Genomic DNA, 20,084 nt, shown 5'->3' with positions numbered 1-20,084 from the left:
CTTTGATCAGAATGTGTTCGGAGGACTCATTTTGGGATCGCGTCTTGGATCGATCTGCAATCTGGTACCAGAAGGGGGTGCTGGATATTAGAGCACGCTGTCCAGATGCGGAGGACAAAAAGTCAACTGTCCTGTGTGCTCTTCGGTTGTGAATTTTAAATAATCCACAGTATCTCTCTCAAAGAGGGGCCACAAGTTTTCCCTGCCTGTAGATCTCAAAGCTATGCAGATGTTAAGTTACTAGAAAGAACAGTTTGAGTAAATGCAAGATAAGTAAATTGACAGTTGCTAGGCTGTGGATATGACACAGGAATGATGAGCCAAACGTCCTCCTGTTTCTATCCCTGTTTAAATGTGAGAGTCGGAAGGGTGTTCCAATGCACCTTGGATGTGCAGTCCTGAAATAGACTTTTAAACTGCTGTGTATACATGAAAGCTCAAAAATGGTGGGTTGAAGGGTGTTGACATTGTGTAATAGAGCAGAAGGAATCATTTGGAAATGAAATTGAATGGAGGAACTGCAGGACAGATGCATAATTCCCTCCCTACTAGTGAATCAAGACCAGATTAAGCTTTTGGGGGGCCTGCGGCACTCACCTTTTGGGGGCACATTCAAAATGTAATGAGATTTATCACAATTACAGCACATTACAGGTAAATCAGTAAACTTGGATATGCAATTAAGATCGACACATTATTCCCAACTGTAATCTATTCCATAAAACAAGTCAATTTAAATGAAAGTAAAAATGTGTTTACCTGTGTTGGTAAGTTATGATCCTCCTTGTAAAGAAGGACTCTTTCACAAGAGACACTTGTGAGACTTCAAAGCTGCAAATTCATGCATTACATCCTCCAAGTCCAGGTGTCGTAGTAGTTCACGTTCCATGTTGAGGATGCACTGAGCCGGTCATGTTGCATTGAAGTACGTAGTTTCCTCTTGATGAAAGCAAGATTACTGAAAGATCTCTCCTCAATGCAGTTTGTAACCAACATACATAGGTATACATACGAAGGACCACCGATACATTTGGGAAAGGCTCCACGAGTCCTTCCTTGTAAAGTAGCGGAGCTTGGCTTCCTGGAGAAGTGCAGTCTCTGCTTAGAAAAACTCACGAACTGCACCATCTCACCAGGGACAACCTCCAGACTGAGATCTCTGGAGTATTCTTGTGCCAGTTTTCCATCCTCACGTCTGAGCTGCTCCTGGTTAAGGATACAGGAATCCGTAACAACCCTGAAATTGTTGTAGACCATTTCATATGCAGAACATCTGGCTTCCAAATTGAAATGCGTTGTAAGCTTATCTATTATGTTCAATAATGTCTCACAGCAGAAGCGTTTTCTGACCATGAAAATAAACTCCTGGGTCTCACAATCTGCCATGATCTTTCTTGGGCAAACCACATTCAAAACTTGGCCTCCAAAGCCAGCCACTGATTGCATGGGTATCCTCTGTCATACAAAGTCCTTTCTTGGCACACCTTAACTCATATCCACCTACAAGGCAGTTTGGTTCATCTTCAGCTTTATGGAGTACTGCTCTCCCCTCTGGGCTGGCTCCCCTGCTTCACATCTTGCTCAGCTTGATATGGTGGAAACTGGTGGAAACCAAGGCCTTTAAGATTATTAGAATCTCCCACGATGAAGTTGAGTATGGGCCTAACATTTCACCATCACAGACGGGTCGGTGGTCTTTCTGTCATCTACCGCCTCCTTTCTGGTCTTACACCTTCTCGTCTTTCCATGCTTTGTCACCCCTCCCCCCCCCCCAGGTTTCTCCTCCACTCTCATTTGTTCCTCTGTTTTTACACTTGCGGAACCAACTTCCACATGTTATTCAATCTCATCCTTCCCTCTAGGTCTTCAAGACAGCTGTTCACCACTAGTGGGGCAACTTAGCATAACAATTGTGCATTTTGTGAGGAAAGCACCAAATTTGGCACACTAATAGCCTAACGTATTATGAACAGATTTGGATATTGGGCCATCTCAAATTCGGCCGCTGATGGCTGTGGCAGCCATTTTCCACTGCCATCAAAAATTTTAAGATGGCCCAATATCCAAATCTGTACATAATATGATAGGCTACGAGTGTGCCAAATTTGGTGCTTTCCTCACAAAATGCACAATTGTTACGCTATATTTAGCTAAGTTGCCCCACTACACCATTGCAGATCTTCCCCCCATCCAAAATCATGATCTTTTCTATCCTAGTTAACCCTCCCCCCCCCCCACACACACCCCAATCCCTCCTCCTTCCAAACTTCCAGTTTTCCCTCCTGAGAGTTTCCTTATGGATCCATCGTGTCCACCCCATGTATCTTCTCCTGCCCCCATTCCTCCCAACACCCATTATTTGTCTGCCTCCCTCTGGCTTGGCCTTCAGCTCTGTTGTGCTCCCCCCCCCTTTCTCTCTCTGCTGTTCCTTTTGTCCTGTTAAGTCCTGATCCATTCAGTGTACTAAAACTAGCTCTTCCACAAGCTTCGACTATGTATACAAAGAAAAAAAATTAAAGAACAGGAGAAGTTGCCAATGCGTGACGACATAACAATTCAATGAAAATAATACTGTATACAGAACTATTTGATGGGCTTGAGAGCAGCCAACTTTGTTTGAAAATGTCTCTGTTTTTTTTTGAAAGGTATAAAACATATCTGTTTTGAAAAAAATCTTTGCGAGGTGGTTGAAATCGTTTTGATGCAAAGTTCTTCCCAGTATCTGTTTTATTCCGGCACATCTCGGGGCCTAAGTTTGACCAGTACTCGATACAAGATTCTTCGACTGGAAACCATTCCCCTGGATCTGTCGATCAAGCCTTAGCCCTCTCTTTGTAAGGGGAGTTCAAACTTGATTCACTATTCTCAGCTACATCAGCAGGCTTGGGCTCACAACCATTTTTCCCTTCATCATCTTTGTCAGTTACAGGATTGGGATCAGGTGACATACATGATGCCACATCTGCTGATGTGCTAGTTTGAGTCTCAAAAAATCCATTTAGTCTTGGAGTTTTTGCAAGAATTTCCATCTTGTGGTTCGATTTCTCCTTTGCTGTTTGACGCTATTGGGTGCAGGATTGCAGCACTCTTCATGTCATTTCCAAATTGAAGCAGCTTGGTTATAGACAAAAATGATTTTAAAAAAAATGCAAAGGGCAGGACCTATCTGAAACAGCCAAGTCATTTGGCAGCAAAATCCTTTTATTTGTCAGTAGGTTTGTTTGGACAAGTTCATCTTCAGTCACTTAATGGTTATTCAACTAGTCTGATTAATGTGGAGGTAGTGTGTGTATGAAAACTAGTCATACTCGAACAGCACGAGGGAGATTGCATACCTCCGGCAGGCTGCACACTTATCAGATCCGGATCCGGATCTTCACCAAAATTGAGTAGATCCTCAATGAAACTATCAGAACGTGAAGTCTTGAACCTATTACCTGGCTATAAAACAATAAATGGCTGCAGTTGTCGCTTGCATGATGGAGTTCATCAAAGAGTTTGCAGGAAGGTGGTTGTGGGCATGAGGGAAGGAATGATGTACGTGCAGTGGAGTGATTGAAACAACAGATCATACATACCTGTGATTCCCTCGATGGATGCCCAGAGCTTGATGCTGGCCAAGGCACAAGAAGCATTGGACGCCCAAGTGGAGGAACGAGCAAATGACAAGGTCCGGGTGCTGGAAGAAAGGGTCGAAAAGATCGAACCATATGGAATGTCCTTGGCAGAGTTACAGGTGAGCTGAGTGAACAAAGTTCAGTCATTCAAACCTCCGTCTCTCCGTAATGTTGAGGGACTCGAGGTATGGCTGATGGACTCTGCTGTGATTCACTGATAATTATTTGTGTTGACTTTCCATTTATCGATTACTTGATTAACTATCATGATTATCAAATTAAATATTGATCATATTGTGTTTTAGGGATAGTGGGGTACATAGATAGTGGAAGGACTCGGAGGAAGCTTAGATATGGATGGGTGATTGTATACTTGTGTAATGATTGTGATGTCTGTGAAAGGGTATCATCAAAAGGTGAATGCACTGTCAGCATTTGTTCAATCCTCACCTTAGAACCCCCTTCATCCCGTAAAACAAATCTATAATAATAATAAATGTCAGTGTGTCAATCAGTCAGTCAGTGGATGTCTCCGAACATCAAAACCACGAAACGTAGCAGCCTGAAACTTTGCATGCATACTAAGGGAAATCTAAAGGAGTGCCTGAATGAAAATTGAGTGTTTGGTTTTACTTAAACACCCATTTTGAAGATAACTAACAGACTTATTTAATTATCCTTTATCAAGGCAAATCCTTGGTCACCTGTCTGTTCCTCGCTGGGGTCTTAATTCATTATGTTTTTTTGGCCTGCTCAACAAGGCCTTGACTTTGAACAAGCCGCAATGGTTTGTTAACAATGAAGTTCTTGTTTTTTTCCACTTTCCTCACTCATATCAAATGCCTGATCATCATGCCTACGAATCGCTGGATACATTGCAATGCTTATAAATGCCCAGAGACGCCAGTATTCGTGGCTTTATTTAATTTCCGCACATGCCATAACTTCTACAATCTCTAAATCTGAGCCGAATGTCAAAATTTAAACTTCTTAATTGACCTCAGCAGCAGTTCCGACAATTTCTGGCATCTCCGAGTGCGCGGTGTTTATACGACCGATCGGCGATCGCTAATCGCTTGCCAAGCCAGCCGTTCCTAATCAACCGTTTCATTGGAGTGCGAGGTTGAGTGCTTAAGCCACTTGGCGAGTGCTGTACAAGCTGCTTGATTTTATGTTTCCAAGCTGTGGCCGTACACGGAAAAAGTAATGGTACTGTCACTGAATATATCAATCGACTTGAACAAAGTTCAAACCCTACTCACCTGAGTTTGGCCCCACGTTGTCTTGCGGTCCCTCGGGCGGTGGCTTCCTCGCAGAAAATGTGCAGTTTTATTTTGACATTTCCCCTTTTTGTACTATCTTCTTTCATTATATGACCCATCACTTCGGCAGAGATAAATACATGTAACAAACTAGAACTATGTTGTCGATGGCACACCATCGCATATTCCTGCGCGCACTGCTTTGTCCCATTAACGCCAGGTGAAATTTTATTGATTTAAAAAGCTATGACAATTTTTTTTTTTTAATCGGCCCCCATGACCCCAATCCCTCTGGCCCGGCCCCAACGGGTCATATCAAAAATCCGAAAGTGTTGTGCACTTCCCCATACATATATCTACTATGTCCCAAAGTTTCAACTTCCTATTTCAAACGGTGTAGGAGGAGTTACAGGGTAAGACAGACAGACGGATGTACGGACAGACGGAAGGCGGAGACAATCACAATATTCCCGCTTTTCTTCTAAAACGCAGGAATAATTAAACGTTTTTAAGTTTCTTCAACTGTTTCGTTGGAGTGCTTCCTTTGAGTGCTCTTCAAACTTCGATCTCTACAAGCTTCCATGGCGATACTACGGTGTGGTTTTCCGTGGGATCATCTCCGGAGACCGGAGTTAGGAAGACAAAATAAATTAAATGATTACAATGAGTAAAAAATGTTTTCTGTTGCTGCAAAGCAATGAATTGCCACATCACGCCAGGATAGCTGAGAGATCCGCATACTTGCACTAAGCTGTCTAGCCTGGGTTTCAATCCTGACCCCACTATAAACTGTCACCCCGGTGTTGCACAGGCAGGGTGATTCATCAATGGGTGTGCCGTCCCTTGGATGGACGTTAAACAGGACGTCGCATCTGCCGGAAACCTCCTCTCCCCCTCCCCTCCCCCTCCCTCTTCTCTCTCTCCCCTCTCTCTCCTCCTTCTCTCTCCCCTCCCTCCTCTCTTCCCCCCTCTCCCTCCTCTCTCTCCCCCACCCTCTCCCTCCTCCTTCTCCCTCCCCTCTCCTATCTTCCCCCTCCCCCTACTCTCTCTCCCCTCTCCCTCCTTCTCCCCTCTCCCTCCTTCTCCCTCCCCTCCCTCCTCTCTTCCTCTCCCCCCCTTAATAACCCTGTCAGCGAAGCGATGGATTGTGTTTGCTCGTGTAATAATAAACGGAAGAAAGTATGTTATAACTCCACAGGACCATTTCACATTGCTTCTTGTGCTTCCTGATGCTGCCCTATCCAAAAGGATGGTGCAGAGGTAGTGCACTTACCTTTAAGCTTAGTGGTCTGCATTCGATTCCTGACATGGCTATCAACTGTCTGATCGGTGTTTCACAGTGAGGGTGTTGCACCACAAAGTGTGCCATATCTCAGATGGGTGTTAAACTGGGTGTCTTGTCTGCTATAGTGGTTGGTAGACATTAATTAAAGAGTCCACTGTATATTTTACAAAGAGGTTGGTGAGTTATTGCCAGAACCCTGAAGAAATTACAAATTCTTGCCCAAGTTACCTTCAGTCAAACACCCGGCAGCTTGTCCAGTCGTTTAGTGAAAGACTTGGGTCAAGAACATTCTCCAGCCGACTGCACATGAAGGTGGGAATAATTGTGGTGGTAGCCATAGAAGTAGTCTCTTTGCTGCTACACTGTCGTCTTCTCTTTTTTTGGATATGTAGCGCCTACTTCTGGGCATGGGGTTGATTTGTTCACACCGATAACTTTCTTGTCCTGGCTAACTCAACTTTTCAAACCTTCCTGTTTCCCTTTATATCCAAATGTTAATGTTCATTACATGGACATTTGGAAGATATCATAGTTGCTTCACAGATTAATGGTTTATTTGCCAAGTGACAATCTTGTCCTATTCTGCATTATGATGTCTCTCTGCACTTGTTCTCTTTTGTCCATCCAGACTCTCTGCCGGACACTGCACAGCAAGGTTGAAAGTGTTGATGAGGAGAGATACGACATCGAGTTTAAGGTCAAAAAGGCTGATACTGAGGTTTGTGATATATAAGCCTGTACATCACTTGTAGACATGATCGCACTTTTTCCTGATCTGTCCTATTCATTTTGATAAGGATGTGTGTGCAAAAACAGTGGAGACAAAAATGCACTGCTGAGGGACAATTTGTATTCGATATATACTGCTTTTTGACTAACCCTTTGTAGTCCTGTGCAGTTTACATAGTTCACCAAAAATACAGCCCCCCCCACCCCCAACTACCACCTATACCATCTGTCTATTGATCCATTGCAGCCTTTAGATCTCCTAGTGCATCAACCTCGATACCTGCATGAGTGAAAACGTCCCAAACCACTATATATATATATATATATAAAAATATATATATATATATATATATATATATATATATATATATATATATATATATAGATATATATATATATATATATATATATATATATATATATATATATATATATATATATATATATATATATATATATATATATATATATATATATATATATATAGTCACGTCCAGGGGGTTAAAACCCTACCTGTACGGATGACAAAGCTTCTCCCTTAAAGGCTACAACCGAGACTCGGAGATTAATGTGCGCACGTTTACGGGGCGTAATGACGGAGAGGAAAACCACCCCGGAGGAGCACGGGAGGAGCACAGCACGGGCGCTGCACAAGGACAGCACAATGTTACAGTGTCTCAAAAGGAATACATTTAATGAAAAACTATAGTTTTTATTTATTTATTTGTTTTTTTGTATACCTTGTGGAGGCTCGTAAGGGAGCTAACGCACAACGCACAGCAAGGGGGCATGAGAGAAGAGGGGCAGGAGTGGGAGGGACAAAACAGTGGGGAACAGACACATTAGGAGATCTGTGGAAGGGAGAGGGATGGGACGGGGAACATGGGGAAGAGAAGATGGACATTGCAGGGATTTTCAGGAAGGAAAGCAGGAGAATTGAAGGAAGTGGGCTTGGGTGGATTATCGGGGGTAGAAAAGATTGAGGATTTTGATGGGGGGATGATAATAGGTGGTGGTGAACAGCTGTTTTGAAAGCCTGGAGGGAAGAATGGGAAAGAATAGAGTGAGGGGGTTTATTCCAAAGGCGGGAAAAAAGAGGAATGAAAGAGTGAAGGTGAGCAGTGATTCGTGATTTTGGTAGTTTTACCAGAAGAGGGTTGTTGGTGGACCTTGAGCGCCCTGTGGAAATGTGGTGGGGACAAATCGCAGAGAGAGCAGGGGGGCAAGGCTGGAGAGGAGACGGTAGAAGACAGAAAGAATGACCACCGACCAACCTGCGGTGATTGAGTGAGAGGCCCAAAGACTCAGCTTCATTGCGGGAGATGCCGATGATCCTAAATGCCCTGGTTTCCACAGCGTGAAGCCGCGAAAGGTGGGAGGCAGGAGCACCAGCCCAGAGGGGAGAGTAGTACTCCATCAGGCTGCGGACAAAAGCTTTGTAAGTGCTCAGGAGCTCAGGTGGGCCGAGGAAGGACTTTGCACGACAGAGGATTCCCAGTCGGCGACTGGCTTTGGAGGCGAGGTTGGAAATGTGACTTTCCCAGGAAAGGTCATGGAAGATAGTGAGACCCAGAAGCTTGAACGAAAAGACTTCTTCCAGAGGGTTGTTGAGAAAATGGATGGAGGGGGTTCTAAACGGTCATTTCGAAGAGGCATAGTGAGAGTGTGAGATTTGTCTGGATTGAAAGACATGTTCCACATGTTGGACCAGTTTGTGATTTTATCCAGATCTGCAGTGAGCGAAGAAGCTGCTGCTTGCCGGTCTGAGGGATGACAGATGGTATGGCAGAGGGTGGAGTCGTCAGCAAAGAGATGTACAGGATTATCCAGAGAGTCGGAGAGATCAATGATGAAAACCAGAAAAAGAACAGGGCCCAGAACGCCACCTTGAGGAACTCCAGCCTGGACAGGAAGAGGGGATCAAAGAACTCCATTTAGGGCCACACGTTGACTGCGACAGGAGAGGAAGTCTGCGAGCCACGAGTGGAGATGGCCTTGGATACCATGGGAAGAGAGTTTGGTGAGTACGGCAGGGTGCCAGACTGTGTCAAAAGCACGTGATATGTCCAGGGATATGGCTCGGATTTCCTGTCTGGCATTGAGGACCTCCATCCATTGATGGGAGAGCAGAAGCAGCATATCCAGGGTAGAGTGACCTGGTTTGAAACCAAATTGATGATCAGAAATCAAGCCATTGGAGAAGAGGAAGGATTTCATGTCTGAAGCGATGATGGATTCCATAACCTTGCTGATGATTGGGAGAAGGCTGATTGGTCTGTAGTTGCAGGGATCTGTTTTTGCACCTTTTTTATGCAGGGCAGTGATGTTTGCAGATTTCCAAGCAGATGGCAGAAGACCTTGAGCAAATGAGAGGGTGAATAGAACAGAGAGAGGGTGAATAGAACAGAGAGAGGGTGAGCAAGAACAGAAGAGCAGGCTTTGAGGACACGTGCACTGATGCCGTCTGGACCGGTTGCAGAATCTGAGTCAAGGTGAGAAAGCAAGCTCTCCACCTTGTTAGGAGAAAGGACACAGAGTCCAGGGACAGTTGGGTGCGACTGGGTAAGGTGGGTGGAGAGAGTGATGGGTTTAGGACACAAGATTTAGCTGCAAACACAGAGTTTAGGCATTCAGCTTTTTCACGTGCGGTATCAGCGATGCGACCATTTTAGGTAAGGGAGGGGATGGAGGGGAGCATACACCAGAAACAGATTTGATTAAACGCCACCCGCTTTTTGAGGAGGGAGAGAGGTTTGAGAGTTCAGACTTGAGATGAGAAAGATGTTTTCTGATGGCGGTGAGGTGGTTCTCTGATAACAGCCAGAGAGATGTCCACTTTGACAAGGACGTGGTCAGAAGAACCAATTGGAGCGGAAAAGAGCAGCAGATATTGTCAGGGAAATTTGTCAAAATCAGATCCAGAAGAGATGGAGTACCATTGGTTGAGATCCGGGTAGGGAAGTTGACCGATTGAGTCAGTCCCAATGAGTCGCAGAAAGCTTTTGCTGAGGTGCCATGACAGGTGAGAGAGGTACCCACACCTAGCCAACTGGCATGATGACAATTGAAGTCACCACATAAGAGGAAGAGAGAGTGTGGATGAGAAGATAGAAGATGATCCATGTTTTCGGATAGTGAGGTGTAGATTGAGTCATCACTGTTCGGTGGACGGTACAGTACACATATAAACATGAGGTGGGAGTGGGGGGGGGAGCCGTAGCCAGAGGTATTCCTGGGGGTGTGGGGGAGTGAGAGCAGTGCATGGAGAGTGAGGAATAGAGTCTTTGATGAAGAGAGCAACACCTCCACCAGGACGAGGCTCAGGTCTGTCATACCGGTGGAGGGAGTAATCGGGGAGAGATACTTGGGAGTCAGATACGTCTTGGGAGAGGAAAGTTTCTGTTCGGCAGATTATGTCTGGTTTGTCAATGGCAGCCTGTATGGAAAGATCTGAAAGGTTTGAGCGAAGGCCCCGGATATTTGAGGTCCACACTTTTAATGAAGAAGAGGGGGAGGAGGTCTTGGGTGCAGGGGTGGGGGGAGGGGGGAGGATAGGGCAAGGGACGAGAGGGGACGTAGGGATAGTTGTTGAAAGAGTGTGGGGGGTTGCAGAATAACTCGAGGAGGAGAAAAGGCTCTGTGGTGCTGGGGGAGAGGGGGGACAAGAGAGGGGAAGAAGGCAGTTGAGGATTTGAGAAGGTGGAGTGAAGAGATGGAGGTGAGAGGGCAGTGGAAGGAGGCAGCTTTGTGGATGGGAGGGGGGGCAACTTTGAGAAGGATGAGTGAGGGGGATGAAAGGTGGGAGAAAGGTGAGGGGGGAATTTTTGAGAGAGGTGAGAGGGAGGCTTGGAGGGAGAAGAGTGGGATGGTTGCTTTGAGAGTGAGGGTGAGTTGGCACTGAAGTTGGAAAAAAAGAATGGTTGATGGAAAGCGAACATTCATAGCAAACTGGGGTTTTTCAAAATTTTAGGTCAGAGATGCGATTTAACACAGTTCTTTATGGATGAAATAAAGGCGAATTCAGAGAATGGAGAGAAGAAACGCTGTAACAGTTGGATTTTTTGGGCAAGGAATGAAGGATAGATCGAAATGAGAGCAGTCTGTTAAAAATAGCAGAAGAGTAGTGCATTATGAAACAGGAAAGAGTACCACATGTGTGAGAGAGGAAGATGAAGCATTATAAGATCGTTTTTGTTATTATTATTAATGTTTGAGAGAGTTTTCAACAGATTAGGTCATGGAAGTGTTGTGGAAAACATCGAGGAAGAATAAGAGGATGAAGAAGAAGCGGAATCGGGAGAAGTTAGCGTATTGTTGTTTTTTTTTGTTTGTTTGTTTTTTTGTAAGATAAGAAATAGAGATTCGTTGGGAGAATGGGGGACATTAGGAAAGTGGGGAGGATAGAAATTGAAGGTAATGGGGTGAAAAAAAATTAAACAATCGAACACCGAGTTGAACCGGTAGGCCTCAAGCCTAGGCCAAGGCCTAGACCTCAAACACCCGGTAAGAACGTCGACAAAAACTCACAAAATAGCACGATTTTTGAAACAAAACTGAACTAGGAACACACAGTAACATGTAGGTGAGAAAATTAAACAGTTAAAACGGGACAAGTTGTTCCTGGAGTTCGTCAGGGGTGTGTACTGGCCCCCACACTTTTCAGCACTTGTACGGACTGGATTCTGGGGAGGATGTCGGAGAGATCAAGCTGCAGTGCATCGTTTGGGAATGTCAAGATCTCTGACCTTGATTTCGCAGAACAAGCAATCATCTTTGCGGAGACTCTAGATATCCATTTGTGGGGCCCTTGAGGTGCTGAATGAGGAGTCAGAGCCAGTGAGATTACGGGTTTTCTGGGTCAAAACTAAGATCTAAGCTTTCAGTGACATCGTGGATGCTGCTATCTTGTCTGTACCTGTTTGTGGCGAGGATGTTGAGGTCACGGAGAGATTCACTTATCTTGGCACTGATATTCATGTCTCTGCTGGCTGCGAGCCAGAGGTCAACCGACATCTGGGTCGGGCCTGGGGAGTCATGGATTCACTGGATCATGGTGTGCGGCACTGCCGGTACCTGTGCGAGAGGACGAAAGTCCGAGTCTTCAGGGCCTTGGTGCTTCCAGTCTTGCTCTATGGATGCGAGACTTGGACTCTGACCAAGGAACTGAGATGGAGACTTAATTCCTTTGGTACCAGGTTTCTTCAGAGAATCCTTGGCTATCGGTGGTCGGACGTTGTATCCAATGAGCGGTTGCTGAAAGAGACCCAAATGAGATTTGTTACCTGCATAGTCCGTGAGCATCAGCTGCGGCTGTATGGACATGTGGCTCGTTTTCCTGACACTGATCCTGCTCACCAGATTCTCTCAGCGAGGGAGTCTCCTGAGTGGAGGAGGCCAATGGGCCGACTACGTGCCTCGTGGTTGCAGCATGTTGATCAGCATCTCAAGGAGATGGGGTTGGCCAAAAGGAGGCCCCTGGAGTACCCGTGGAAAGTGGACGCAGCAATACGCTGCTCCAGTGCATGCTCCTATACCTGACCTGACCTGACCTGACTTGAAGGAAAGTTGAAATTGGGGAAAAATACAATGTATATAATTTTATCGATCATTTCTTTCTTCATCATTTGCAGAAGTTATGAGGGCCTTACTAGAAAGGTAATATGTGCTGGCAAGTATTTTGTCTCTCGGTTTTGATGGATCCGGTTTTGATGAAAGCTTTTTCTTTTTATAGGCATCGTCTCTTCCATGGAAAAAATAACGAAAAATATATATAACAAGCCGGGAGGCGAAGATGGTTCGTTCACGAGCGGTATTTGACGATGTAGATTGTTTCAGAAGTCAAGGATGAGACAATGTGATAATTTTTGACCAAGTTATAAAAATGATCAACATGATGTGGTACGGGTGACAGGTTATTAGCTGCAAAATATCGAAAACCTAGTTTCGTTCAACAACTTTCAAAATTTGACCTTTGCATAACCTTTGAAGGTCACAAAACAATGTTGTGGACATTAAAACAAGGAAACAGGATACGTGCTATAGCTTATCAAAGTTAGTTCGTCGAAGAAGGTCGAAAACCCGGTTCGATTCCCCCAACTTTGAAAATTTGACCTTTGTGGCCTTTAAAGGTCAAGGATTATGACCTTTGGTGTAAAACTTCCTCTGGAACATTCCAGGAACAATATAACGTCATCTAGGCTATATGGCATTCCGCACTCCTCGGATTATCCATACTTTGATGAAATCAGCGTAAAAACAAACTTGAAGGGGGCGCCACGGGCAAGGTGTTCGAGATAAAGCAAAATGGTTTCAATACTTTAAGTGGGGAATGACCTCAAGATTATGCATAAAAAATATTGTCATCCTCGCTCTCAAAGTTTTGGCGGTCGTATGATTTTTATCTCAAAATTCGCAATTTTCTAAGTTTTGACCTTGGGACGAAAATGAAAAATCGGACAATGACAAGTTTTAGATAATTCATTTTGCTATTCAAATACCGAAGAACCTATTCCAGTCAGCAAATTCCCGAGGAGAAGATAGATTTTTATTCTGACTACCCCCTAAAAATGGCTATTTTTGGGGCGTGGCTCCGCCCACAATGGGCGTAGCACACCCTCATCCAGGAAAACACAACTCGACATTGATATCGAACACATAACCAAGTTTCATAAAGATAGGATCGAAGTGCATGGAGTTATGCTCTGGACAGACAGACACACAGACACACAGACAGACACACACAGACATAACGAATATAGTGGTCACACTGGTTGGCGCTCATGAACCAAAAAACAACCAGAGTTGGTGTCAAAGCCAGCCAATGCTCACCTGTTGATACATTTATCGTTTTTAAAAGACTCGTCTAATAATTAATATTTTTTATAAAGCATTGCAGTGAAGTGTGATCCAAATAATTTTAAAGCAATATATGTATTTGTATATTGTAATCAGTCACAAGAGCGCAAGTGAGCACAATATACGCCCGAACAAGAAGGTACAGGTAGTCGTCGACTTACGACCGTGATTGGTTCCGACCGATCGGTCGTAAGTCAATTTGGTCGTAAGTCGGACAACCTTTATTTTATTTTATTTTATTTTATTTTATTTTATTTTTTAATATTATACTGTATAATGACACAATAGTCATCTGTAAGTCATACTGTATTTTATTAACATTTTCTTTGTTCAAGTCAAACACTGCACTACAGTACAATTGGTTTAATACGGTGCTGTATTTGAAAAAACATTCAAAAATACAAAAAATACAAAACATGTTATTGGTCACTCATGCTTGGCTGTGGATCGTCGATGTTATCTGCGAGGGCAGCGCTCGAGGTATCCGGAGTTGTTTTTGTCGTAAACATGGTGAGCTTTGTTTGAATGGTTTGTTTCTTTTTCTCCTCGTAAATTTCACGATACGGGCGAAAAACATCGTGTGAAAAAAAAAGTTTGTCGTCGTTGTAAAGTGGTCGTAAAGTCGAACAGTCGTAAGTCGCATAGGTCGGAAGTCGACGACTACCTGTATATACAGAATTGTACCACTACATGGAAAACAGCATCCTGGTTGCCATGGCAAGCACTTTAGATGACGAACGTATGTCACGACACACCGTCTCCACAGTCTCTACCTATGTACCAAATATGAAACGTGAAAGTTGAAAACTTTGGGAGTTAGAGTGCGGACAGGAACGGATGGAAAACAGCATCCTGGTTGCCATGGCAACCACTTTAGATGACAACCGTATGTCGCGACACACCGTCTCCACAGTCTGTACCTATGTACCAAATATGGAACGTGAATGTTGAAAACTTTGGGAGTGAGAGTGCGGACAGGAACGGACGGATGGACGACACACAATACGACACATAAGACATAGGGACGACACATAAGACGGACGACACACATATATATATATATATATATATATATATATATATATATATATATATATATATATATATATATATATATATATATATACATATATATATATATATATATATATATATATATATATATATATATGTATATATATATGTATATATATATATATACATATATATATACATATATATATGTATATATATATATATATATATATATATATATATATATATATATATATATATATATATATATATATATATATATGTATATCGGGCGTATAAAAAAATAATAGTGTGCTAGATAAAGACATTAGAAAGGAAAAAATAACTTGCACCAAAAACTTTAACATTTTCACACTCACGCTGACGCTCACGCTCGGGGTATCGCTATAGCTCTCTGTTCTTCGAAAAAGCGAGCTAAAAATTACAAGTGGGCGTGGCTCCGCCTACAATGGGCGTGGGACGCCCATCGCCAGGAAGACAAAACTAGGCATTGATATCAACATCATATTCAAGTTTCATCCAAATCGGATCACATCCCACGAAGTTGTGCTCTGGACAGACAGACAGACAGACATACATACAGACACACAGACAACGAATAGAGTGGTCACTCTGGCTGGCGCTCGTGAACCAATATCCTGTTGCTCTTCTTTTGGCTCTCTTTGATGGTCTTTTCATATTTCTTGCTTTCTAGATTGAAGACCTCATCCAGAAGATCTTTGACTTGAAAGGGAAGTTCAAACGGCCTGCCTTGCGACGCGTGAGAATGTCTGCGGATGCCATGCTGCGGGCACTGCTTGGATCCAAGCACAAGGTCTCTCTGGACCTACGTGCGAACCTCAAGTCCGTGAAGAAAGATGACACTGAGAAGGTGAAAAAAGTCCAAAGTTCGCTTTTGTTGGTTTTCTCCATCACAGTGCAGATGAGTTTCATCCCCACCACAATTTATCCTTTGTTGTTTTTCTTTAAACATGCAGGTTCATTAAAAAGGCTTTTCTTATTAAAAACGAGATATTTGTATGGCTTACAGGCTTCCAATATCGTTTACAAGATTCATAGATATCCATAATGTTATTTGATTCATCATCGGATCATCTTGCAACTCTTAAGGCATATACTGTGTTTCAAAAGAAGATCCTGAGGGAGTAACGGTGACTTGCTTTGCGTCCTCAGGATCGTCAGGAAGTGGGTGATTGGCGGAAGAACATTGAGGCCCTCTCAGGCATGAAAGGTCGCAAGAAGCTCTTTGACACAGCTGCAGCACAACAGTGATTGTCCAAGCAGGTAATTCTCGATAACCATCGATAATGATTAAGTATCAATCTTAACCCTCAGTACCTCTCAGTAACTATCATTCACTAGTCATAACTGTTCATCGCCCTCAGTAACTGTTGGTAGTGCTTGATAATAATTGTTAATGCTCGATAATCGTCGGTAACCCCCTCACCATCCAGTAATCATTGCTACCCTGAGAATGATTCTTGAAGGCTTACAAAGCTTTCTTTATTCCTTTCAGACCTCAGGTTTCTCTATAATTGTTCATGGCAAATCTCAGTCTCACCTTGTCATTCTAGAGTCAACAAAGATTGTCAAATGAACCAACATATCTATTTCTATGATTTGCTGCTGGAAAAGGTTCAGTATTTTGAACTTCTCGACTTCACCATCAGCCATGACGTCTCCTGGGTTGACCATATAGCAAAGCTGGCCTCCAAATCCAGCCGCAGAATGGGCATCCTCTGTTCAGTCATTCCTTGATAAAACTAGAACGGCACTCAGTAGAGTGCACACCTCCGCCAGGCTGAAGAGTTTTTTTTGTATCCCACTGATATGCCATGATCCTGATCCAAACCTGAACCAAAATCTAATCGGCTTGTTCCTGTCACCTTACCAAGTCATCCACCAAGTTTTGTCACAATCCGTCCATAACTTTTTGAAATGTCGTGCTTGTCGCTCGTCTTTGGCCCCACTTCTCAATTGTGAAGAATCACTTTCCAAAATTGAAATATTCTCGTATCTGGATCCGGATTTGGATCTTCACCAAAATTTAATGATTTCGTCCTTGTGACACACCCAATAATCTATCCACCAAATTTCGTCCGAATCTGACCAGAGCTTTTTGAGATATCCTGTTTACAGACAAACAGACACACAGGGGTGAAAACATAACCTCTGTCCACCTTCAGTTGTGGAGGTAACAGTGATACATGGCCTACAAGGCCTTTTTTCCATTGTTTAATGGAAATAGAAAGTTGTCCGTGCCTGCACGGGATTATAAACAGGGTAGAGATGGAGCAGCAAAAATGTAAATGGCGTCTTCTGTCATCGAGCCGGCAACCTGGAAGCAACAATTCACATTTATTGCCACATCTGATGTAATTTAAATCTGATGTAAGAACACTGAACAGATCAGGATGCAACAGAACAAAAGGAACAGTATAAAGAGGGAGGAAGCACCAACAACAGGGTTGAATGATAAAAGAGAGAGAGAGAGACTCGGACTATTAAGGAAAGTGGGGTAGAGGAGGACACGTGGGATGGACAAGATGGATGCAGAAGCAAACTCTCAGGAAGGAAGAACTGGAAATTTGGAGGGGGGTGGGCTTTGGGGTGCGGGGTTAACGGTGGTTTAAAAGACCATGGTTTTGGACCGGGGATGATCTGAAATGGTGAACAGCCGGCCCTTGCTTCCGTCAGCCAACTTTCTGTCAATTGACCCTTTGCCCCCTGTTGTTCCATTTAAAAAAAAAAAAATTTGTAAATGAACATCGACACCTGTATTACAACAAAAAAAATTCCCACCTGCCCCTATAAAGACCAAATAAATGATTGTTGAATGAAATGTGTGTTGACGTCAATGGTCAGGATTTTTGATTTTCTCGAACTTACCTGTACTGTAAAAGTGCGAACAAAATGTCACCTCCCACTGACAAAGCTGATGCACATAATGAATACCTTGGCATAATAAGAAAAATGCACATCATTGCAAAATTGTGCATTTCCTCCACATTAGGTTTTGTCTTTGGAAGGCGGGGATGGGATGGGACGGGAGGATGTATCTGTCCCACTGATTGGCTCGTGATGATTTATGTGATTTGATTTATTGCTCAAAATGTGGATACAGCACGAGATTGATGGGCTAAATATACTTTTTGTACATGTGTGAATCCTGGCAAACACTACATGTTGTCCCACTTCGAGACATTTGGATTTGTTTCCTCCTTTATCCACCTCTTTATTATCCTCGTGGAAGGATTCAGAGAGGGTATTGCATTTGTGTCCGTTTGTTTGTCTGTTTGTCCGCACAGAACTTTCGTGTTTTTCTCCACAACCACTTGTCAGATTGAGACGAAATTTTCACCATTGATGCAACTACTCATGTAGAATGTTTTAATGATAATTATGACGTCATAGGTCACGTGGTGTGGCAGCCATATTGGAAAAACTTTGCACCTCTGTCTGTCTGAAATGGCACCAAGGAAAAAAATTGAAACTTGGCACATAGTACGTACTCCTCATGGGAATGAGTGTGAATTTTTTTTCATGACATCATAGGTGCCCTCGTTATGACGTCATAATTGCATATGTAGAATGCCACATCCGATCAGCATGTAAATTTTCGAGGGTCATCTCGGGATAAAAAGGTCCACAGAAAAAAAAAACTTGATGACGTCATTGGTTATGTAATTCGGCAGCCATGTTGTTTTTACAAAAACACCACCAATCCATGAGGAACAAAAGGGTCACACATATGATGTCATAGATCACATGGTTTGGCAGCCGTATTAGATTTACCCTGAAACCTACAAAAATACACCACTCAAAAAAGGTCCTGGCGAGGGTTTGCAATCTCTGATTGGTCTTTTTCTTGTTGTGCAGGTGGTTGGTGGAACATCGAGAGATGGTGTGAAAACGACCCATTGAGATGGGGCGATTGGATTTCAATGTCCGAGTTGAAAGACTCAAATTAACCATTCGTTATTTGCTTTTGATGTTTTCCTGTTCATGTGCGTAATGTCTCTGTACGAAGTGCCTGACGTACAGGGAATTGAAATGCTTGTTCAGGATTAAACTCTTGTATTTCCCCCTGTGACACATGTCGGGATTGTTTTGAATGATGGAAAGTCCACGCCATGTTAATATTGGCTGTAACTCAGACCTTTGGTCCCAACACAATGTCCTGCTTACGTTAAAAGGCACAAGATGTGTTAAAAATGCATCTTTTATTCCCATCATCCAACGTAACTTGATAGCTCTCCCGTCGCACCTGGGAATCTATCTGGTTTGCAATAACAGGCAGGGGTAGAGAGTGAGTGCGGGGGGGGGGGGGGGCACACAGCCTGGTACAACAGGGTTGAAATATCAAAGCAAAAGTGTTTGTTTCATGTTCTCAATGAGCACAACATGCTGGGAGTAAAACATGAAACTTTCTCTCCCAATTGGCCAATTGATATCACTTGTCCATCAAATTCATTTCATGGGTTCATCCATCTGTTCCATTCATTTCCCTTCCAAATCCCTGACATAATTTACACTTCTCCTTCTTTACGGCCACAATTATTCCCATGTTCTTGTGGACTTGGAAAGGGGGGGCGGGGGAGTTTTTTGCCCAAGTCTTTCATGAACCGGCTGGCCAGGCCTGACACTCGACCAAGTAGTTCGGGCAGGGACATGTAAGTTGTTCATGGTGCCGACAATAGCTCACCTACTCTTTACAAAGGACACCGTGGGATCTTTAAAATCCACCAACTACTGCCGGCAGACGGGACACCCCAGTTTGACGTCCATCCAAGAGACGGCACACACATTGATGAGTCACTCTGGCTGTGAATCACTGGGATGAGTTTTTAGCTGTGTCGGGATTCAAACCCAGGCTAGACAGTTTAGAGGCGCGTACCCCGAGGCCACTGCGTCAGCCTGACATAATTGAATGTGTACTCGTTTATATTCATCATGTCACAGAGATAAAACCCAACCAGCTGGCATTAGGATGGATGCAGTTGATCCATGTTAACATTAGTGGAAGCAGATACAGTCATCGTTGTGTGGACGGGACACCACACAAACAAACATTTGGTGGTTGCGGAGAGGGGTTAGCATAGGGGGTTATAGACAGGCAGGTGTGGATGATGGACAGAGAATACAAACACGAAATTAAAACAATATATTTTTTAATCATTGTTACCCTCATGAGATAATTTTTCACGAGATTAAATTACTCTACTTGTTTATTTCATCAATTGTCAAAACAATTCCACCATCTATAATGCCCATGGAGGAGCTCGGACATTCTCACTTGCA

The 20,084-nt window shown here is 43.4% G+C and overlaps 1 protein-coding gene across 2 annotated transcripts in view; it reads left to right on the top strand.

Moving 5' to 3' along the window:
* Positions 1–18,876, top strand: part of LOC147025907 (troponin I, slow skeletal muscle-like) — a 51,489-nt gene extending 32,613 nt beyond the window's left edge. For both annotated transcript variants that reach the window (XM_085880811.1, XM_085880812.1), the window contains 5 exons: positions 3,605–3,736; positions 6,793–6,882; positions 15,478–15,654; positions 15,957–16,067; positions 18,663–18,876. In XM_085880811.1, the coding sequence (XP_085736937.1) occupies positions 3,605–3,736; positions 6,793–6,882; positions 15,478–15,654; positions 15,957–16,055 (498 nt within the window). In that variant the 3' untranslated portion in view covers positions 16,056–16,067; positions 18,663–18,876. The remainder of the gene's footprint in view (positions 1–3,604; positions 3,737–6,792; positions 6,883–15,477; positions 15,655–15,956; positions 16,068–18,662) is intronic.
* The last annotated feature ends 1,208 nt before the right edge of the window (positions 18,877–20,084 follow it).

The sequence above is a fragment of the Eptatretus burgeri genome, chromosome 5, assembly GCF_056783735.1.
Source record: "Eptatretus burgeri isolate ZD-2024b chromosome 5, Ebu_testis_v1, whole genome shotgun sequence".
In the NCBI taxonomy this organism is placed as follows: domain Eukaryota; kingdom Metazoa; phylum Chordata; class Myxini; order Myxiniformes; family Myxinidae; genus Eptatretus; species Eptatretus burgeri.
This window is presented reverse-complemented; position numbering and strand designations above follow the sequence as displayed.